The 23,146-nt window shown below is 41.8% G+C and overlaps 1 protein-coding gene across 1 annotated transcript in view; it reads right to left on the reverse strand.

Moving 5' to 3' along the window:
* Nucleotides 1–23,146, reverse strand: part of ASTN1 (astrotactin 1) — a 314,384-nt gene that overhangs the window by 64,505 nt on the left and 226,733 nt on the right. The window contains exons 12-16 of the mRNA XM_004688129.2: nucleotides 22,056–22,222; nucleotides 18,603–18,797; nucleotides 16,585–16,712; nucleotides 9,516–9,620; nucleotides 7,062–7,250 (exon numbers count right to left, since the gene is read on the reverse strand). Of these exons, the coding sequence (XP_004688186.1) occupies nucleotides 7,062–7,250; nucleotides 9,516–9,620; nucleotides 16,585–16,712; nucleotides 18,603–18,797; nucleotides 22,056–22,222 (784 nt within the window). The remainder of the gene's footprint in view (nucleotides 1–7,061; nucleotides 7,251–9,515; nucleotides 9,621–16,584; nucleotides 16,713–18,602; nucleotides 18,798–22,055; nucleotides 22,223–23,146) is intronic.

Genomic DNA, 23,146 nt, shown 5'->3' on the forward strand with positions numbered 1-23,146 from the left:
GGGAAGCAGCGGGCAGGTCAGGAGAGGTCTGCTGTGCCGTGTGGGTCACCTCCGGGGTGGGGATTGAACTAGAAGTGGCTGTGGATCACCTGCAGTGCTGCACTTTAACCAGTTGTGCCACCAGGGAGGGCCAGTGTGCTTTTAACTTTGTAAGTCTTCATGCAAGGTAACATCAACTTTTCAGTGAGTATTTTTTAAGGTTTTCAAAGATCTATTATAAAAGTGGCTGATTTTTTTGTGGCAAAGCAGTAAAAAATTTGTCAGTACAAAAAAGCAACTTATCCCACTACCCCATCCCCCACTCTGGAAGACAATAGATAATTTGCATATATATGTGCTTATATATATATTATGTATACTATACATGTACATGCTCTAATATACATATATGTACAGTACACACATAAATACATATGTACAGTGAAAGCCTACAAGATTTATATATTTATTCATATGCATACATACAACAATAATTAAATATAAATTTTTTAAAATTGATGAGACCCCAGTATATCTACTCTCCTACAACTTGCTTAGTTCACTTCCCGACAGCTAGGAAAAGAATACCTCTGGATCGGTAGACAGTAATAACTGTGGATGTCTGTAGTCTCCAAGATGCAGAAATAGGTTACTGAGAGCTAAGAATGGGTGGGAGGTTTACTTTTTCACTTTATTCTGTTTTGCACATTTTGGATTTTTTAAATAAACTTTTAAAATTAAAAAGAGAAATATGGTAAATGTTGTCAAGTCTACCGCCACAGGAGACAGCCATACAGGGAAATGACAAGCAGGGAGCTGTGGAGAGGGCTGCCAAAGGATATGTATAAGGAGCTCTGAGAGCATAAAATAGGCACCAGTGAACTCTGCCAGAGCATCAAGGAAAGCTTCGTGTAAGTGGTGACACTGGAGGTGGCCCGTGGACAGTTGGAAGGAGGCAGTGATCACAGGGAAGGTAGCATAGAGGACAAGGCTGAGAGGCAGAATGTGCTGGAACAGTCAATGCTTTCATCCAAACTAGAGGGAACCTTGATTCTGGACTCAGTGCTGAGGCCTGATGCAGGGACACAGCATTTTTCTGCTGAATTGGGAAATGTAAGCTGATGGAGGTAATTATGAAATCCAAGTAAGAAACAGAAATCACCAGTGAGACGACTAATTTGTTGACCTCAAGGGCCTGAAAGAGAGGGGATTTGTTTAGAAATTAGGCAATAAAACAGACACCAGGGAAAGGAGGAAAAGAGAGAATCCCAGGAGGACTCCTGGAAAGGAATCTAAAAGAAAATACCTGGATGAGTAAGAACAGTGTGGAAACGTTAGTGAAAATATTTATGGCCTTGGTCTAGGGTCAGCATGGAGTTTAAGGGGCCGTAAAACTTCTAGAAGCAAAGAGGGAGGTTTTTTAGCAGAAGAATGGAGGGTGCTTGGAGTAGGGAGTGGTGAGTGGTGCAGTAGTTAGAGAGGGAAGGTGTCATGGTAGCTGGGAAAATGGCTCCCAAAGATGCCAGTGTCATTTTCTCTACACTAGGACCCTAGGCCAATGACTATTACTTGTGAATGGCAAATGGGATTTTGCAGATGTGGTTAAATTAACTTGACTTAGGGGAATTATCCTCGATCATCTGGGTGGGTCCAGTACAATCAAAAGGATTCTTATTAGAGGAGGCAGAAGAGCCAAAAAGAAGGTCATGTGACTCAGAGATTGGAGTGATGCACTCTGAAGTGGGAAGAAGAGCCCCCGGGCCAAGGAATATAGTTGCCCTCTGCAATCTGGAAAGGACAATGGAAAGAATTGTTCCTCACAGCTTCCAGAAGGAGCCAGCTGTATTTACACCTTGACTTTGGTCCATTGAAACTGAGTTTGGGGCCCTCCCTGGTTAGGATGCAGCACTGCAAATTAGCTGTAGCCGCTTTAGTGAGAGCCCCGGAGCTGACCCACACGGCACGGCAGACCTCTCCTGACCTGCCCACTGCTTCCCTCAGCAGTGTACTTTGTCAGTCTGCCTATTCTGCTCCCCACTCTGTCTCTGGTGAATCCTGTCACTGCCCCTGCTCCTCTGGCTTGTACCCCAGTTCTGTGTGCATAAATAAATTAATTAATTAAAAAAAAACTGAGGCCCTCCCTGGTGGCGCAGCGGGTTAAACCACTGCACTAAGAGGCTTAAGCCAATTCCTCATGAGTTCGATCCCGGCCTGCCCCAGAGGAGATCCACATGGCGTGGCAGACCTCTCCTGACCCGCCCGCTGCTCCCCTCAGCAGTGTGCTTCGTCGATCTGCCTGTTCTGCTCCCCACTCTGTTCCTGGTGAATCCTCTCATCCTCCGCATCTCTAGCCTGTACCCCAGTTCTGTATGAATAAATAAATAAATCTTTGAAAAAAAAAAAACTGAGTTTGAACCTCTGGCCTCCAGAACTGTTATAGAATAATCTTGAGTTGTTTTAAACCTCTCAGTTTGTGATAATTTGTTACAGCAACCCTAGGAAACTAATACAGGGAGTAAAGTCATACTGTTTGTGCCGAAAAGGTGGTAGGAGGTTAGTAAAGGGCTTCAAGCTGGAGATGCACATCATTAGATGGTGAAATACATAATGGACTAGAATGGCAGGAAACAAAAAATAAAGGAGATCCATGAGAAAGATACTTCTATCATTCTTATGAGAGCTGATAATGTAAATTCAAATAACTGAGTAATGGAGAGGAGAAGATATGTGTTGAAAAAATATTTAGGTGTCAATAATGGCAGGACTTTGCAAATGACTGAATATGGACCGTGGGGAAGAACATGAAGGACTCTATATTTTGATGAATCAATGTAGTGCATGAATGTAGGGGATGTAGAAGAAAGAGATGTTGAGTGTAAATGGGCTTCTGGGTCTGTCAAATCTATGGGGGAAAGGAAAGGATTAGAGAAGCGGCCAGAGAAGAGAATCACTTATCAAAAGTGAAGAGTACTAGAATGAAGTTCTGGAAAATGACCAAATATAAACAATTACTTTGGAAGAATAAGGGCAAAATAAGAATGAAATTTAAAATTCAAAGACTCATGATAAGAATTTGGACAGAATAGTTTCAAGGACACCAAGGGAAGAAAAATGGAGAAGACAAAGCTGGTCAAGAGGGAAAAATTCTTCAGCTGAGGTTGAGAAAATAGTCACCAGACATAGGGAGCTCTCGCTAAGAAGTTCCTGATTTCTGTGCTGTTCATGCGGGGAACAAAATATGTCTTTGGAACGAAGTTGTTGAAAGCATTGCTTTGAAGAGTGAAAGGAATGTGAGGAAGTCGAGAAAAGGTGTATAAATTACTCACTCAAACAATTTGATAGTGATATGCTGACAAATAAGTGCCATTTGAAGAGAAGACAGTGGTAAGGGAGCCACATGTTTATGAAGAGATTATTTTCTTGAAAGACATAAAGTCAGGGAAGTGATACTTCAGTGGCTGAAGAGGTTGTAATAATTTAAAAGATGAAGATTAATGAGAGTGTGAGGATGAAGAGGCAGCCCAGAGGGGAGGGGGTAAGGCTACTGGAGAGGAGGAACTTCTGACTCATTCTGAGGTGTCAGGGCAACAGAGGATGAGACAAGATATACAAAGGTTTAGAACTGGTGGGAGAGGAGTTTGGCAATGTTCACTTCTGATAGTCTATTTGCTCTGTAAGTAAAAATGTTAACACGACACATCTTAGACACGGAAGGAATTTTTCTTAGGCTTCAGTCAGACCTACTTAAAGACAGGAGTTACTAAATTTTGGTATGGCCAAACCAGAGAGAATTGTGCCAAATCAATGTCTGCTGACGATCTGGTTAAAATGCCCAGATCTGAGTTTTCTTTGCTGAAGCATAACTCATGCATTTTACATGTCTACAGTAAAGCCCACATGGGGAGTCTGGCACCTGACTTTTGCCACCATTCCCATCACCACCACCCCCTCACTAATAAGCAGCAGCAACAAGAAGGCTAACCACACACCCAGCTCTGTTTTAGAGCTTCAAGCTCCTAGGAGGTTAAAGTGGAATAAGGCATAACACCTATCCTTGAGAAGTTTTATAGTGATTTATTTATTTAGTCTAAATCGATTTATTTATTTTCTTATATATCATTGTTGTTTTTATGCAGTAATCGATTTCTCCCCTCAGGTGTAGTTCTCCTGCTCCCATACCACCCGTGAGCCATGTCCACAGTCTCTTGTGCTCTTCCCTCCCCTGTTTTGACCTCTCTCTCTCCACCTCTTACTCTATGGTCAGCTTATGAGTTATGTTTTTTTCTTGACCTTCTGTTTGGTTTATCCATATTCCATATGTAAGTGAAACTATCTAATATTTATCTTTTTCTTTCTGACCTGCTTCCAGTTCCATTCATGTCACCACAAATGATATGATTTTCTTTTTTGACCATTGAGCAATATTCCATTGTGTATATATGCCACAAAGTTTTGACTCATTTGTCTGTTTGGGGATATTTAGTTTGCTTCCATATCTTGTCTACCCACAGAGCACCAATTTGAAAGGTAACCTACACTCCTATCTTTGTAGTGATTTATAGAGAGAAGAGAAACTTTACACAAATGCTTAACCTGAAAAAGCTTCTTATAGAAAGCTTCTCATAAGGCTCTGTAAACTATCAGAGCTAGAAGAGATTACAGAGGATATCAAGGTTAGATTCCAATTGTTATCTAACTAAACAAAAGTCACCTGGTTGACTTTTTTTTTTGACTCCCAACTCCTAAGTCCCATGCTTCTTCTATTTCATCAGACCCTTAGAAAACCTTCTTTTCTATCCAATATAGGAATATTTTTAGGTATCTGGTCATCAGAAGTAAAGTATAAGGAAACTCTTCATTAGAAAGAATTTTAAAGTTAGAGAAGGCAAGAACATATAATCAAGGGATTCAAGCCCAAAATAGTGTCACTTGTAGGTCATGGCTGGTGAAGCCTCTCAGAATGTTACCACTACTAGTGTATAAGTACCATCCTCTCAGAATGCAGAAAAGTGGAAGGAAATTTCTCTTTGTCTTATGCACTCATAATTCTTAATTGGTTGTATGCCTTCATACAGGAATAAAAGGAAATTAATGTCTGGGGAGGAGAAAAATATTTATGAATAAGAATCAGACCAAACAAACAAACAAAAAAGAGATAAATCCTAGGATGTAGAGAGAAAATCTGGAAGTGGCTGAGTAGGTGGGGCTTCTACATGGACAACTGAAGCCAACCCAGACATACTAAAATAAATGTTTGGATGTCTTTTACGATTGTTAACAAGTGGGGAGAATGCATATATCATATTTATACAAACTAAAGGCAAGAGTTGGACTGTGAAAAAACTTGCTGCCATATGGTAAGAATGGCTTGAGATCAAGAAGCATTGGGCATTGTGCCAAGGCCATGGTCAACTTTCCTCCTGAGTGCTTGGGCTAGAAGAAGGGAAAATGCCAGTAGTTCTGGGGCAGGTCAGACTTTTACTTTCATCTCCAAGGAGTCCTTGAGTCTGACTATCCTTGAACCCCTGTTAAACAGAAGTTGAGGAGGATTTAGCCCTTTGGTTCAGCCACTAGATTCTGGCAGAGAAGTGTAAGAACAATTTGCCAGTTGGAACTGGTCTTATCTATATTTGCTTACATGACACTCTTTTCTTAGTAATTTGGAACAAGAACAATTTTAAGATGCTCAAGTTTGAAGAGAAACCAAAAGTCTGTCGTTATTATGTCTTTGAGTCTAGAGAAATCAAAGCTTGAGATGAAATGTTGTAATAACTGCAGCCTAGATATAAGATCTTAGCTTTTTTCTGGAAGAGCATTCCCAGCCAGAAAGACAGGCTCTTGCGCCTCCACTGCCTCTTGAGGAGATAAATCAGGGGCTTAGAGAACTGACGGCATCTCAGCCACAGGGGCACGTTCCCCCACAGCAGAACTGTTGACAGCAGAGGGCCCCTGGTCTCACAGGGACCTTGGCCATTAAATCTTAGGATGACCTACTTCTTGAGTTTTCATTGTGTTAATTTCATTCCTTGGCCTTTAGCAACTCACACATCCACATTGTGGCCTCATCAGGATGCCATAAGGATAAGTTCAGGAGAAGAAAATCCATGAATGGCAAACCAGCCTTGGTTGATCAGAATACATTTATCAGCCAGTCCTCCTCCACTACCAAAGGTGAGTTCAGAGGGTTCAAAACCTCAAACGTCTTCCTCTTCTTGGACTAAATACTAATTTGCCATTAAAACTGTGGACAAAGCATCTATTTATGAGGCTGTTAATCCAGATCTATATAAGCACTTGGGCCAGTGGATATCTCCCTATAGCACAATCAGTTGAAAAATGGGCCATACAGGGCAGGTGGAGCTAGAGGGGTTTACTTTGCAGTTACAGGTAAGTGGTTGCCAGATACTGTGGGTTGGGATGAGTGGAGGCAGGAAGTAATTGGGGATACTGTAGTTTTCCCCTTCTCCATGAGTCATCAAACGCTTGGACATTGCTCAGATAGAAGAATGCATGGGAGCCACATCTTAGAGGACATTTTCTGATAACTAACATAGTGATCATACAATTTTGACCACATTTGCATCTGAAATTTCAACCGAACACTTCCATTTTGAGACTCAGTTTTAATAAACAATCCAATTTTAAGTAGGGGTACAGAGGAGCCTCCCTGGTGGCACAAGGGTTAAAGACACAGTACTATTAAGCGATCACTAGTCACTGCAGCATGAGTTCTATCCCCGGCCAGGGCGCTGGCCGACATAGCACGGCAAACCTCTCCTGTCTGACCCACTGTTCCCATCAGCAGTGTATTTCAGTAGATCAGCCAGTTCTGTTCCCCAGTCTGTCTCTGGAGAATCCTCTCACCACCACCACCACTACCACCACCACCCCATACCTCTAGCCTACACCCCAGTTCTTTTATGCATAAATAAATTAATCTTAAAAAAAAAAGAAGGGCACAGAGCAGTGAAGCAACATCTAAATGAGTCCTTTGCCTTCAGCCTCCTTTAGTTTGGCCCGATAGATCATACCTAGGTGGGCATTGACTGCATACGGTGCAGAGTTTGCATCATGTCACTCACCTTTGCTGATGTCTTCATATTCCAGCCAGAGTCGCCTCTGGACCTGCTTGTTTGGGTACCAGATGGAGCAGGATTCCTCAAAGCCATAGATGGCTTCCTGGATGTAATGATTGCCAAACTGGTCCAACAAAGCCACAAAATCCCCACGAGATGTAGCTCCATCAAGGGAGTGGAGAGCATTGTTGAGGGCTAGGAAGAAAACATCAGCTAAGAGTAACATGAGGACTCACAAGGAGAGTATCTAGGTTCCCGGAGGCTTCTACTTCAAACGTGGAGAAGTCAGTGTGGCCTCAAGTGATGCCGAGAACAGGTGGGGATTGTCAGGGCTTTTTTTCATTTAGCAAACTCAGACATTTCAGTATTTCAGTTCCCAAATGATTATGTCCTCAAGCTAGTTGGTTATGTTGTTAACTTGGTGCATGTTGAACAAAACATTGCCAGATCTCAGCCACCCCCTGCTTAGGCAACATTATTGTTCTCTCTCTCTCTCTCTCTTTTTTTTTCCAACAAATCACAAGTCATGACATTAAATCAATTTAGTGAGCTCAAATAATAGCATTTGAGGGGGAAAAATTGGAAAGAATAACATAATATAAAATAGAAACAAAAACACCAGCAGAGAACATTTTCTTTCATAAGATAAAATATTGCTCCCTAACACTTCAGCTGCTTGTGTGTAGGACTGTGTGTGTGTACAAAGTCAGGGAGGAAAGGTATCCTGACTGAGGGTAGTGACCCACTCTGTACAGTGTAGACGCAGACATAGAAATGGGTAATGGAAAAATCGTGGAAGGAGAAAAGTAAAACAGTCACTAAAGCGCTGTTTCTATTTATTTCAGATAATGATAAGTTTAAGGACTAGGCAATGACAAATGGCAGAAAGGACGTGTTTTTCTTTTCACCCTGCTCCCAGTCAAATCTTGGATTTGTTTTCCCTGGTGAAGAGAATATACTTGTCAGAATGATAACCAAAGGCAATATTTCCAAATCCAGTATCTTCTGGAATTGACAGCTTTATATAATCGTCCTTTCTCCATACCTCTGTCCCACCAGGATGAGGCAGAGTCCAACCCGGTATGAGACCCCAAGTGTTGAAGTCCACATTACCTGGGATGCCAGGTATGACTCTGAAGGCACGTGGCAATAGAGTGGCTCCTTGTTAAGCCCTGATGAACATAGCACCCATGCTAGGTGAGTACATGAACAGGGTGGGGTTGCAACCACCACCTTTTTCTAGAATAAACAGCAGCTTAGCTCTTTCTTAGCAGTTATCTGTACCAGCAGAGATTATTTTAGTAAGATCCCTATCCCAAACTCTCTTTCCCATAAGATTTTCCTGTTTTGAAAAAATGCAAGTCCCTTTGGTCCTATGGAAATACTCTCTATATCTTCGAAACGATTTCTTTCTCTTGCACAGTTTCACTCTTTATGAGGGTACGTGTCACTTTCTTCATAACTCCCTGTGTCTCCACCCTGAAGCCCCTTCACATTGGCCCTAGTCAGTCCCTCCTTATTGCTGACCCTAAGGCTCCTCTCTGCCTCGTCATCCTGTGTCCCCAATATCATTTCTCTTTAATCTAACATGTAGAATCCAACTGTAGTATACACTTCAGATGTGGTATATCCTCTAAATAGACTCAGAGGAAGATGCTAAATAACATTCTGCTCGCCCATGGGGATAAAGTGGAATAAAGATATGCACCTCTATTACAGTTGTATTTATAGGAAATTTCCCATTGCACACTGAAATTCCTTAACTGTTAGGAAATGCTTGACTCAAGGCAGTTGTTTCTAAAATTTTAAAGAATACTTATATAAGGAGCCTCACTGTTCTGTTTTGGAACAATGTGTTCTAAGTAAGTTTGGAATTTACTACTCCTATTGATACAGATAGAGGAAAAACTGAATCTGTCTATCCTATCTATCTCTGCCATCCATCACTATAAGTCACCTATCTATCCTTTTATCTAGAATCTAGCTACCTATTTCTATTTCTATTTCGCTGGCTTGGAAACTTAGCTATTTTCTATTTTCCACTCACCTCCCTCTTGTTTTCTTTCTCTCATTTTCTTCATTGTGTGGAAACTCTCAGGGATGCTTTCTGCATTTGGAAAGTTTAATCTGTTGACTTATAAAATATCCGCTTTTGTAGATCCTCTACACACTGGGTGACCCCAGGGGGAAAAAAAATTGAAGTAGGTCTTTATCTTCAGTGGTTCCTGCCTTGCCCTTTCTAGCTCTTCTATAGTCCAAGATAAAACTTGCAATTTTATCTATTCTTAGAAAAGGATCTGATTTGAGCCCTTTGCCCTTTAGGGTGAATCTGAATGAACAGGTTATGTATCTCACAGCACAGCTACAGCTAAGACTACCTCTTCAACAATGGGATCAGTGGCTGTACCCTTGGAAAGGAGTTGCAAGCAGGCAGGAGGAACAGCATGCTGCTGTACTCACCCTGAGAGACAGCCACCTGGTTGAGTTTGATGTGGTACATCACAGACCGGACCTTCCAGTGCTGCAGCACTGGGTACCCCGACACCTCGCTGAAGTTCACCATCCCTAGGGACAGAGGAGACCCAGGCTGAAAGTTTGCATTGATTCACAAGCCCTAAGTGTAATAGACAGGAGTGTCATTGTGAGAAAACTCTCTCTGATGCAGTTTCTGGAGTCATAGTAATGACACCATTTATTGAACTCTTGCTCAACTATTTTGCTAAATGTTTTGCATATATAGTCACTTGATTCTTCTGAACTGTGTATTATTTGTGTTTTATGCACGAGGAAACTGAGGCTTAGAGATGATGTTTTTATAAGATCCCAAGTCATCGGGATGAGCCAGGATGGAGCTTCAGAGGCAGCTGAGGCTGGTTGGGGCGCTTAACAATTCTATGCTAATATTCTCTTAATAAATTTATACGGAACTCCAGCCTTACTGTAACACACCAGATTTTACTCTCTTTAATAGTTGCAGTAATTGACTCAGCTCACGACCAGATAACATTGATTTTTCTGTCCCATTTAACTGATTTGTGTTCAGTATTTAAGTTTTAATTACTCTGAGGCTGATAATGCTTATTTCTTTTTACCAGGAGGGACAGTGTCAGCATGACTAAGTCATCAAAGGGCAGGCAGGCCCTGCGCTCAACACCATCCATGTGCCAGACAGTAACAGGCCCTTTATCTGTCTGTGGTTCCCCCTTTACTGATGGAAGAAGTGAGATTCTGAGAAGCTAGGTCAACTGTCCAAGGTCACTGTCAACAAACACATCCTGGTAGCCTCTTAGAGATGTTATAATGGGCTATTCTTGTTTGAGCACCTTGGAGGAAGTGTGTCAGACCCTTTTTGAACTCTAGCCAATACTATAAATATAGAGTGCTACAGAAACAAAATAATTAGGCCACAGGAAATAAAAAAAAAATTACCTTGCTAAATTTAGGGAACCAATATAGCTTCTTTTCTATGCCTAATATTTGCTATATGTATGAGTTATATACACCCATGCAGATATACAGGCATACACATATACATATGTATATATGCAAAATATACATATGTATATATGCAAAATATACATAATGGCAATATACACAGCAAATTTAAATAGATAAATCGACAGACATATGATAGAAAGAAAGCAGGAGAACAAGTGTGTGCATACAGATAATGGAAATAACACATAGTGTATTAGCCTGCCATTTTGACTCATGCTTCCTTCCAGTTAAATCAACTAAAGAGATACCTAAACTGGATAAAGAGTGGGAGGGATTAATTAGCTACTTGTCAACTCTTATCAAAATTAGCTGAGTAATTACCAAATTTCTATTTTTGTGTGAGTCATATGGGAATAATTATTGGTAAGGCACAAAGGGAAAAGGTCAGGAGAGGTGCTTAGTGAATCAATTTCTTCAATTTTAACTCAAGCAGTTGAAGTTCCCTGAATCTAAGAAAAGTCTTTCAGTATATTTTCCTTTTAAATATTTTTCTTTGAGGCATTAATCTGGGTGAAAACAATCATGCCACTACATTCTCTGGTTTTTAAGCTGATTATGATTTGATTTGATTTTTTAAATGTTTTATTTATTTGTTTTTGCATACAAGAACTGGGGTGCAAGCCAGAGGTACAGAGGGTGAAAGGACTCACCAGAGACAGAGACAGTGCTGAGGGGAGCAGCAGGTGAGGGGTGAAACGGAGAGGTTTGCTGCACCATGGTCATCAGTTCCCTGGTCAGGATCAAATTTTGGCCACTGTAGTGACAGCACTGAGATTTAATCCCCACGCCACAAAAGAGCCCCTGATTGTGAGTTTAAATGCATATAAATGAAATTCAAACTTAACAAGTCTGACTCCTGCCACAGACTTCACTAGGACATAAAACATGCATGCTTTATAAATGCATACTGTGGGATATATATTAAGACATATATTAGCTATTATACTAGAAGGCATTCCCTTTAACTTGAGTTTCCGAGGGAAAGGAAATGGAGGTGTGAGTGCTAGGCCCCAGTGTTATTGCAGGGACAGTTTCTAACTGCCCTTGGGTCACCCCAGCCTGAACTTCTTTCTTCTGAATTCCTGACTAGGAAATCTTCTCTCATTTGTTTCACCTGAAAATTGAGGGACTTAGCTGAGGTGACCTCTTGCTTCTTTTTCAATTCTTTGTCTCCAACCAGCTGTGTAAGTTTGGTTTGGGCAACTCCTTTGTTTCTGTTTTCATGTCTGAAAAGTGGGGATAACAGTATTTGCTGTACCTAATTTACACATAGATTGTCAAAACAAAATAAAATTACAGGTATAGAAACACATTGAAAAAAGACAAAGCACCATATATAGGGATGGCTTCTAGAATATCATTCTCCAGACCTCTCTCATCCCCCCAAATTGTGTCAAGTTGACATTTCTTAATTGCTGCTATTGTTATAAATTCCCAAGCGTTAGTTTAGAACAACAGAGGGAAGGATAAACAAAGGAAGTGTGTCTGTCTGGAGTGGGGAGCGTTGGCAGTAGCCTGCATTCACCATGGATGAGCCAAACCACCGAACCCTCCCGTAACTGCTAAGCAACAATTCTACTGAGTGCACTTATGCTATGCATTAGTCAGGGAAATGGTTACATAACTGCTGATGCTCCACAGAGTTGCTCTGTGCCCACTTACAGGATAATATTCCTGTTAGTTAAAAAGAAAGAGAACTGTTGGGCCCTCCCTGGTGGCACAACGGGTTTGGACGCAGCACTGCCTAGCTGCAGCTGCTTCAGTGCGGCTTCAGTCCCTGGCCCGGAGGTGACCCACATGGCAGGCAGACCTCTTCTGACCCTCGCTGCACCCCTCAGCAGTGTGCTTCATCAATCTGCCTGTTCTGCTTCCCACTCTGTCTCTGGTGAAGACTCTCACTGCCCCTACACCTCTGGCCTGTACCCCAGTTCTGTATGTATAAATAAATAAATCTTTAAAAAAGAAAGGGAATTTTTTAAAGTATTTATTTTCTAGCTGAGTCATAGGATTCTTCCTCAGTGTGCCCTTGACATGCAGTCAGCAGTAGTTTTTTATTTTATTTTATCACTTGGAATATATTTCTGGATGACTCTTTTTTCAAATGAAACATACCAAAATGTCTTCACATGGGAAAATATTATTATTCCCCTACTTATGCTTGAAAAAGGGTTGATCAAATATGCCTATGTATAATCAAGAAGCGAGGAAGAAAGGAAACGAGAGAGAAGGGAAGAAGGGAAGGAAGGAAGGAGGAAGGAGACAAGAAGAAAGCAAGTTTCTTTTGTTACTTTACTTGAAATGTCAGGGGACCTATCATCCCCAAAGTTCTAAAGCCAAGAGTCTGTTTCTTTTGTATGAACTGAAGAAGTTCCAAAGAGCACAGAGTTCTAAAGTGTACATAGATTTAGTGAGTGTAGCATTTGCTGAGCCTATGAATGTAGCAAGCAGTTCCTTCTACCTGGTTGGCCTGAACTCTGGATCACTTCTTTTTTCTCAAGTGAGGCAGAGAAAATACAAGAGATAATGACTAGACCACATACAACAATAGAACTCTGTCCCACCGTTGGCAGCAATCAGCCCAGGAAACCAACTTATTATCTCCAGTAATGAACCCAAGAATTTATAAGTCTATAAGTCTGCTATCAGCGAGTCATCTCACTACCTCCAGCAACCAGTCTAGGAAGCCAAATGATAACCCCTGTGTCAACCGTCTCCATACGGCCAAGGCTTGATTAATACTCTTGCCTATTTTTGTTCTTGCTTCCAACTTAGGTTCAACCGGAGAAAACCAAACAGACCTGCTGACCAATTGTAGAGAAGGGGTCATTCCTAGCTAGTTGTCCCACTTACATACCCACAGCTTCAATCAGGACACACTTTTGCTCCACTCCAAAATAAAAACTTTTCCATTCAATTGGTGCCCTCCAGTCTCTGCCCAAAAGCTGGATGGTGACTGACCCCTTCCAAACAAGCTGTGAATAAACAGCCTCACTTGGTCTCATTTGCTTGGTCTTCATTTATTTCCATACAACTTGCAACACAAAAAGGTCAGTGAGGCTCAGAGTTCTTAAGTGTTATTTTGATATAGGGGAAGTCATCAGCAAGATAAACACATAAATCAATATTTGCCAGCATGTTCTTCAAGCCAGTCATTCTGCAAGATGGAAATAGATACGGCGTGTAAAAAGATCCTCTAGTTCCACAGATTTGGTATTGACAGGTTAAATAAAGTCAAAGGGAATTTTCTCATCCTGCGGGCCTCTTGGAGCCTGTTTCATGCTAAGAGGTTGTGAATTGCTACGAGGTGGATATTAGGATCTTTCCAAAAGTAATCAAGTGAAGCACTGGTTTTTCATGAAAACAAACAAACTACACTTAGAAATGCTGATCTGAAAGATTCTGAATATCACTCTGGTTTTAAAATCTTCTGAGCTTGCAGGTTTATGGGCACTATGACCTAAAACAGTGTTATGGGGTCACATAACACTGGGTGACTGGATAGTCTCTGGGTGACTATCAGGAAATTGTGTCAGGAAAGGCACAATTAAAACATTACCAGAGCTAAAAATCTGAGATGGAAGAAATTTGGGCAACCATATTTAACTGGGTCTTCTAGTTACTCTAGACTTTGCAAAAACAAGAATGATTCCTTCTTAGATCAAATATTAATATATGTTCTTGGCCTAACTAGGCCCACCTCTTAGTCATAATTGATCAAAAACAAAGGCTAGAAAGGAAGTAGGTCAACAAGCATTCCCTGTACACTCTTAGAAATGTTTGGCTTCACTGTCTCAGGCCCATAAATAAAGAAGTGTCACATCCAGCTTCATTCTACTCCTTTCTTCCAATATCCCAAAGTGAGAGCGGTCAAAGGGCACAGGGGAGAAACAAGTTTCTATGGTGGATGAGAACCGAGTTCAGATCTCTTCCTTATTGCCAAAGATGTCGAATCAAACACGTGTTCTTCTGATGGTTCTAAAATCTACCCATCTGCTCCTTCATGAGAAATTTCCTAGAGCACACACGACTTGGGCTCCTCCCCGCCTGGTGATGGAGGCCATGTCTCTTCACAAGCACAGTAAGTTACAATGTGTCAGAGCAAGGTCCCGGTGGACCTTCAAACAGAAGCAGGTGGTTTATCAGTGGGGTGGAGGCTACCCCATGCTCTGGCGCTATCTCACACACCCTTTACAAGGCATTTTACACACAAGGGAAGTGTTTCCCAGAAAATGATGTGGAAACAAGAAGGCGAGATTCCCTAACACCAGAGATGTAGGCTTAGGGGGTAAGTCCAGAGGCTGCATTTTAATTTTAATTTTTTTTTTCATTCTGTGTGTGTGGGGGGGGTAAGGAGGTGATGTGTGTGTGTGTGGTGTGTTTGTGTGAAGTCTTTCAGGCAGAAACTGAATTCAAGGTTTACATTTGGTTCATAACATATCTACTTGTTTTTTTCTTGTCCTCTCTCCTTTTCCTATAGGACAACACTATTTGTTCGCTAAACTGTTCATTTTTTTTTCTTCTTTGGTATATTTATTCATTTAAGAAACATATAAGTTATTATGTGTCAGAAACTGTTCTAAAAATTTCATAAATGTTAACTTATCTCTTTATCCATCCTAATGAGAAGACAGTATTCTAATTATCTTAACAGGTGAAAAATCTGAGGAACAGAGAAGTTAAGTAATTTGTCTGAGAGCACACAGCCACTGAGGAGCTGAGTACAGTTGTCAGGCTCCAGAGCTCATGCTATCATCACTACATACTTTCCTCAGACAGACCCACTTCTGATACTATCCAGGTTTAAGCCTAGCTTTTGGATATAACTTGATAGTTGGATTAGGCTGACTCAGTAAAATCCACATTAGAAAAGGAAGGAAAACTGAAGAAAGGTACAGAATAGAAAAAGACATAGAATGAGGAAGTGAAAGAAGTAATGTGGAAATAAATGAAGTCAGCAACGAAATTGAGCTCATGTTTGGTATTCTAGCAAGTAATGCTGAGTGTTTGGTTGATTGCCAATTTATGGGTCTGCCATTTATGGGTCTTTGGAACACAGTGAAACATCTTCTCTGGGCCAAGAGGCACCAACAGGGATTATTCAGAGGCACAGAGAGAAGAAGCATCCCCTGAGGGTCCTGCCTTTTCCCAGGAATCTGCACCTTAGCCCATAATGAGCTTGGGGAGGAGCAGCCCTGGCTCAAAGCAGCTTGGGGCTGTGATCTTCTTTCAGAGAGATGGCTTTGTCTGGCTCATACAGCTAGAAAGCAGCAGAGCGAGGACCCAAACCCAGGGGCATGTGACCTGTGGCAGCAGTGCCAGGTCATACTCTGCTCCCTCAGCCTGCTCTGTACACCTCCCCAGGGAACTGAGCAGTGCCAGGGACAAATATTGAGACTATGACAGCTGTCCACCTTCTGTCTCCTCCGCTACTGAGACCTGGTCACTTTCTCTAATCCACCCAAAACTCTAAACTCTTACATTATTCTACCATTTATTTTCAAAGAACCCCTAGAAGACTAGCAGGGAAAGAACAGTATTATTATGACCATTTTCAAATGATGAGATAATAATATTAACAATTTTACTGACAAATAATGCTACCAGTGTTCAATGTTATAACAAAGTTTTTATCACTGAAATCACTGCTTCAAAAGCCAAGCAAGTGAGGTTAAGAGTCTTGATTTTTATGAAACAATAGGAAGCTGTCTGATTTTTGCAGGTTAAATAAAGTTTTGATGGTGGGTGTGATGTGTTAACAGGTATCTAAAGAGGGGTGAAACTGTACCTCAGAATTATATACAGTGTTGTCAGCCAACATTACCTCCATGAAACAAGAATAAGGACAAAAAAATTGAAAATATTTTTCTTCATTTAAAAGCAATAAACCAATAGATACATAAATAAGGGGAGGAGGAGGGAGGGAGAGGAAGGAAGGGTGGGAGGAATGGAGAGAGGTAGGAAAGGGAGGAGTGATGGAGGAAGGGAGGAAAAAAGTAGGGAGGGAGGGAGGGTTGTCTAGGGTGACACTCACCAGTCAGGAAGTCAGGGTCAGGGGTGGGTTCTGAGATTTCCTCCAGGCACTGATTCTCCAGGGGGACAGTGGCCACCACAAGACCATCTGGCAGTTGCTGTTCTAATCCTCGTGCAAAGTTGTTTTGCCTGGAAATAGAGGCTGATTTTCAGCTGAACCCCAGTCCTCAGGCAACCTATATGTCAACTCAATGAACACATTCTTTGTGTACCAAAAACTTCTCCTCCCTCTTGACTCCACCTGATGTAGGTGTCTGGAGTAAGACATGGGGCTGAGAAACAAGATGGGAGCTGCAGGAGATAAGAAAATAAGCCACCAGAAAAGACCTATACAAGAGGCTGAATTTTCTTTTCACATTCTCATCCCAGTCCCTGCTTCCTGACTGCTCTCCACAAGGTCTGAACAAAGTTCTCATTTCTAGACAGCAGTGAAGACTCAGCCGCAAAAGATTAGTTATGACACCTCACTGCTTGCCTTTGGCAAACAAAGGGAGCATACTAGTGAAGTTTCCTGTGTATAACATAAAAAGCAATCAACCTCAAGAACTGCCTCAAGCATTTACTCTTCCTGCTAAGAATCTCAGCCCAGGCTGCTATCAACTTCTGGTCCATATTCTACTTTCATCATCATCATCATCATCTCCCAGGAAGGATGGGTTAAGGGGAATGTGTATAGAAATACACTAAGAGAGAACAGGGACATGGTTCAAATGGGGAATCTCCTACAAATAATTTAAATCAATGGTTTGATATGTCTTGTTCTCAGGAAATTTTCATACTTGTAAAAATAATTGAAGGCCCTAAGCCGGCTTTTGTCAATGTGAATCGTAGCTATCAGGCTTACCATATACAAAATCAAAGGAGAAAATTTTTAAAATACATATTAATTCATTTGAAATAATAATAATAAACCCATTAAATATTTACATGTTATATATAATAAGAGAAGTGACATTATTTGTACTTATTGCAAAATACTTTAATGTCTCACTTAATAGAAGTCAGTTGAGTTCTCACCTCTGCATTCAACTCACTGTATATATTGTTTGGGTTGAAGTATATGAAGAAAATCCTGCCTCTGTGTGGTTGGAAAGGGCATGACCTTGACCATCCCATGAAAAAAAAAAATCTCAGGGACCCTCAGGGATCCTTGGACCTTACTTGAGGTTGGTGAATTCTAAGGCAAGTTAGGGGTAATTAGGCAGCTTCAGGGATTTGACTTCAGTAGAGTTAGGAGGATCCAGAGATAAGGGCAACAAATTCCAAACACCCCAGGGCACAATAGGACCTTCCAGAACAAAGACAATAAAGAAAAAGGACTCTTCAGATAAGGGATGGGAGGTGGAAACTTAGTTCTAGGCACAGGGACATTAAGACAGTGGGTGAGACACCAAAAACTAACCCATCCAAAGAGACTGGTGGAGCCCCAGAATAATCAGGGAAAGAAGGGCTATATTCCCTGCGACAAGACTCCACTTTGGCTCCCTTGCCCCTCCCTGGCCTGGTTCCTCCAGCCCAAGAGTCTTACTTTATTTCTGCTCTTTTTCTCCTCATTGAACTTTTTCTTTCTCTGAACCAGTTTGCCTCCTCACTTGCTCGCTTAAGCATCTGCAAAGTTCCTGCTGCGGCTTCGTGAGACACAGATCCATTGTCGCCCTAGTGGCTGAGACTCAGCACTGCTGCAGCAACCTGGGATCTGTGCCTGGCTGGGAGACGCGGCCTGAAAATCTGTAATGTTGGTATCACTACTATTCTGAATTCATCTATACAGGGAACACAGAAATGGAACATTTGAAAATCCTTCAGGTGAAGACTGACTTAGCACTTCACTGTACACCTATAGGAAGCATGGTTCTGGAAGGAAGAATTCAGACTTGGAGAAGACCACGGGAGAGACCATTCCTTTGAGTATCATATTTACCTTGTTCTAAGATAGGAATGCATGCTTAGTTTAAAACCTTCAAGGAAAAAGAGCCATCAAGGACCCTAAATAATCAGTTCTAGGAACATGAAGTTTACCTGAATGTTCCTTTCAGTACTTGTCCAGCAGCCACTTCCTTGGAATGGTTGTTGTAACCAAAGAACATCTCTCCAAAGAGGGTCTGGTTCATGGGAAGCTCCCTGATTTCCCCGCAGTCACTTCCTTCTGGGCAGGTCTCCGCAATGAGTTGACAAGAACGTCCGTCCACACCAAGCTTGTAATCCTCAATGCACCTAAGACAGCGGAAAACTCAGATAAGAAGTTATTCCATTAATGAGCTATGTGTTCAAGGCAACCCAATATATCAGGAGGAAATGCTTTCAGGAGACTTTTGGATGGCCAAAGATTATGAGCATCTTAATTTGATTTCATCTCCAGGAATTCAGTTTCTTGAGCCTATAAACCAAACCTCCTTCCATGATGTGATCCTGTAGAATCTACCACATTTTTCTTTATAGATGAGTGCTCTTCAGAATTTTGGGGAGTTCTCTCTTCTAATAGAGGTGTGATTTCCTAGGTAGGTCAAGGCAGGGATCACCTACAATAAGCTTATACATGAATTAAGAAGTATAAATTCAAGATATTCTAGAACCTTTCTCTAGACTCATCCATATGACCAGACCCTGTGGAGGGTAATTAGACCACAGATAGCATGAAAACACGCTCAAGAAATGAATAACTTTTTAATCTGGCTCTGTGACAAGTCAATAAGAAATTAGAAAGATTGATCATCTTCCTGCTGTATTCTGTTTGAGTGTATCCAAACACAAGATCAACTCATATTAACTCCCCCTCCATTCAGAGTAACTTTCCTGAACTAAATAGACCTTGGGCACGCCATGTGAATGCCTCCCTGGTGTCCTCCCCATTAACTGTGTACAGTTACTCTAATGGAAGAGCAGTAATAATGTTGGTAAGTATGGGTCAATGAACTATAGTCATTCAATGGACTCTATTTGTTGTTATACTGAAAAGAATATAATTTGTTCATTCAAGTAAGAACTATTTTAGTAAAACTGTCATTTACAAAAGAATATTCATTTAATTTGGGTCTCTCCTTAGAAAAATACCAGATCTAAAATTTATATAGATGCCCATGACATTAAAACATATCATTTATTACCATCTACAGTAATTGTCCTAATAAGATAAAGACCTCTGTTCTCTGTAGAGGAACAAATAATCATAGTTTTAAGTTGTGAATAGCAGTATTATGATGGCAGTGGCTCTCCCCCTTACTGGGTGATTTTGGGTCAGCTGATTAAGCTCTGTGAGCTTCAGTTTCCGCATCTGGAAAAGAGGAACAAATAGCTGCTTCTGTGAATTGCTGAGAAGATTAAGTGAGATCCTGATGTAAAGGACTTACATTGTGTGGAGCACACAGTACGTACTCATTAAAATCAACACATCATCATGAGCAGAGATATAAATGAGATCCATGTTTGTTAATGCAACTTTGTTTTTAAACTGTTCCCCCCCCCCTTTTTTTTAAAAAAAGATTTATTGGTTGATTGATGCATACAGAGCTGGGGTACAGGCTAGAAGTGAAGGGGTGGTGAAAGGCTTCACCAGAGACAGAGTGGGGAGCAGAACAGGCAGAAGGATAAAGTACACTGCAGAGGGGAGCAGTGGGCAGGTCAGGAGAGGTCTGCTGCACCATGTGGGTCACCTCTGGGGCCAGGGATGGAACTCACACTGAGGCAGCTTGCACTGCTATGTCGGAACCGTTGCAGCCCGAGGGAGGGCCTTGTTAATGCAACTTTAATTCACTCATTAGGGTCACTAGTACAGCTCTTTGTTTTCTCCATTTCCATATTTGTATAAACAGGTATGAGTAGAATTCTTTAATTAGAAGTGCATGTGATTTGATCTTTACATAAGAACTTCAAATGAAACGTAGAAGTGTGTGTGTGTGGGGGGGGGGGTTGGAGACTGCTAAATATGCATGTATACCTAATTCTGACTAAAATAGAAGAGAATCCAGTAAGAGAACTACTGCATTAGCCCAGGCAATAAATGTGACTTGACACCCACAAAAGATTCATGGCACCAGCCTAGATCTGAGACCCCCCCCCCAAAAAAAAAGTGGCTCCTTCCTTAAGCAGTTTCTGGAAAGGATCTTGAAGCTGGTTGGTTTCTGCCCAGTGTATCTGTCAGCTTTCCTTATACACTGCCTGGTCTCCCCAGTTCTTTCTGTTCATGGCATGTGTCCCCCAAGTAGCGCCTTTGAGGACAGGGGCCAGAGCTCATCCCTGCTGTCTCTCCTGTACCTGATTTGTAAGGAGGTCCTCTGCATAAGTAGCTACTCAATAGATGCTTATTAAGTAAATAAATCTCTGTAGCTTTTGCTAAAAGTTTACCTCTATTAATTGAAGTGGGTCAACCATACTAATGTAACAGAGATGTGAAAATTTAGAGCAAGCTTCCATTTATGAAACGCAATTATATAAAAAACTGAATATGAAAATTGCTCAATTGCAAAGAAATAAAACAAAATGAAGTACAATAAAAAAGCATTCCCACTCCACTGAATAACTTCTTTCCTGATTATTCAGCAGGTGCTGTCTTTTAGTAACAGTCCGACATAGCTTTATTATTTGGAGCAATGATTTTCATTGCAAGCTTATTAGACTGTGACATCCTTGAGGGCAAGAGTTACTCACCATTCATTTCTGTGGTCAAGTGGCCAGGATGGTAAGTGACATAACAGAAGGGCATTCCCTGACAGACAAGAGGGGAGGGGGAAGGTGAACCCAAAGGAGGAGGAGGCAGTGGGAAATGGAAGTAAGGAAAAAAAAAGACGAATATACAAGCAAACTGTAGGGGTAGAAGAATGGACCAAATCGTTATTTGCTTTATAAATGTATCACAGAACTGTATTTAACCAGGAGGGCTTGTATTCTAGGGCTTGTAATCTTCCCACTTCCAGCTCCGCTCTTGAGAGATTCACTTAATCTCTGTGCATTACTTTTCTCATCTGTAAAATGGGTGGCATTGCCTGCCCTGTTCCCCATGGGCTTATCCTGAGAAACAAAAGGACTGCAGTGGATAAATTCAATCAATGGCTTTTTAAGCACACGAAAGGACCCTGTGTCTGAGGGGGCTGGCTGTACAAAATGCTGGAAGAGAATTGGGGGGAGAATTTAATTATGCTTCCACGCCTCCGAACACTTCCTCTCCATTTCTTCAATAATTAACCTGTTTATAACAAGCTTTTGACATCCTTTTGTCAGAAGATGCTAATTAACCAAGGTCGACAAAACACAGTTTGGGAAATTCTGGTTTAAACAGGCAATGACTTAGGAAAACCATGTGCTCTGTTTCCTCAGTCAGAGAGGTGAGACTAGACTTTCCCTAACGGTTCCTTTAATAGTGTTTCTCTTCCAGTCCTGCAGTCTCCTTCCTCAGACCTTAAGGGCTAGCCTCAGGTGTCCAGTTCATCCGACTTTCCCGGCGTTAGCACGGAATGTCAGGCATCCCAGCAAACTCACCCACAGAACATGAGGATGTTGTACAAGGCCGGGTCTTCTGGGAAGGGCGCCATCTGCTGGAGACACAGCTGCTCGCAGCCGCCGTTGAAGCCGTCCGAGCAGTCCACCCCGATGTGGCGGTCATAGCAGCCAGAGCTGTCCTTCATGGGACTGAGTCCGGATGGACACTGGCAATGTCAGAAGGCATGCACACGGGGGTAAGTGAGGAGACCGAGTTCTCTGGGAACCAGCAGGTAACCACTGACACCCATAGCACCTGGAAGCCATTAACTTTGGCAAGTAATATGCAAATTCCCATTGTTCAGGACTCCCTTTAAAGGTAAGTGACCCCCCCCCCTTTTTTTTTGACATCTTCTTCCTTCTCTCGGGGCACAGATCACACACATTTTCAGAAAGCTGATTCTTACAAAAAGACTGGAAGGAAACCTTGTAGCAAGACAGAGGGAGGTGTGCTGCTCTCCCAAGTGGGCTTTTGGTTGGCAGAAAAGCCGAAGCCACCGGCCAGAATTAAAAAGCATTAGCAGAATTTCCTTTAGGCTAACAACAGCAAGTGCTGTGATTTGGACTAAGTATTAATAGCAACTTTATTTTTAAATGTCCCAAGCACTCTGTTCATGTTGGTACCAGACAGCAGTGTTGGAGGGGAATGGACGAGTCAGGGCGTAGAGAGCAAAGGAGGAAGTAGATGGCTCTGTGACTTCCAAGGGAAGTTTGACTGGTCATGTTCATCAAGGGAGTGGTTGTGCTCTTGAACTTCCCTATCAAGGATCCCTGGTGGACTCTTCACCGGGGAATACCTACATATGAACACCTGCAGTGGGTGTTCTTGAATTGGGTGTCATCCCAGTTCCCTGGATGCTCTTCACATGAAACATTTAACTTGTCTACACTGCCATAACCCCAGTAAACCCCACAAGAATATCAGCAAAAGACATAATCTAGGAAGCGATATCAGCCAGAAAGACCAAGGGGCTTGAGGTCTGGGTGAGCAAAAGGGCTCTGGGCCCCTTCTCTCATGGCTGGCACAGGCTCTTCCTCATGCCATCCTCACAACATTCCTCCTTGGGGTGAGTAAAGCAGATCCTCAAATA

This window comes from Condylura cristata, unplaced genomic scaffold, assembly GCF_000260355.1.
Source record: "Condylura cristata isolate star-nosed mole 26May11 unplaced genomic scaffold, ConCri1.0 scaffold00024, whole genome shotgun sequence".
Classification (NCBI taxonomy): Eukaryota; Metazoa; Chordata; class Mammalia; order Eulipotyphla; family Talpidae; genus Condylura; species Condylura cristata.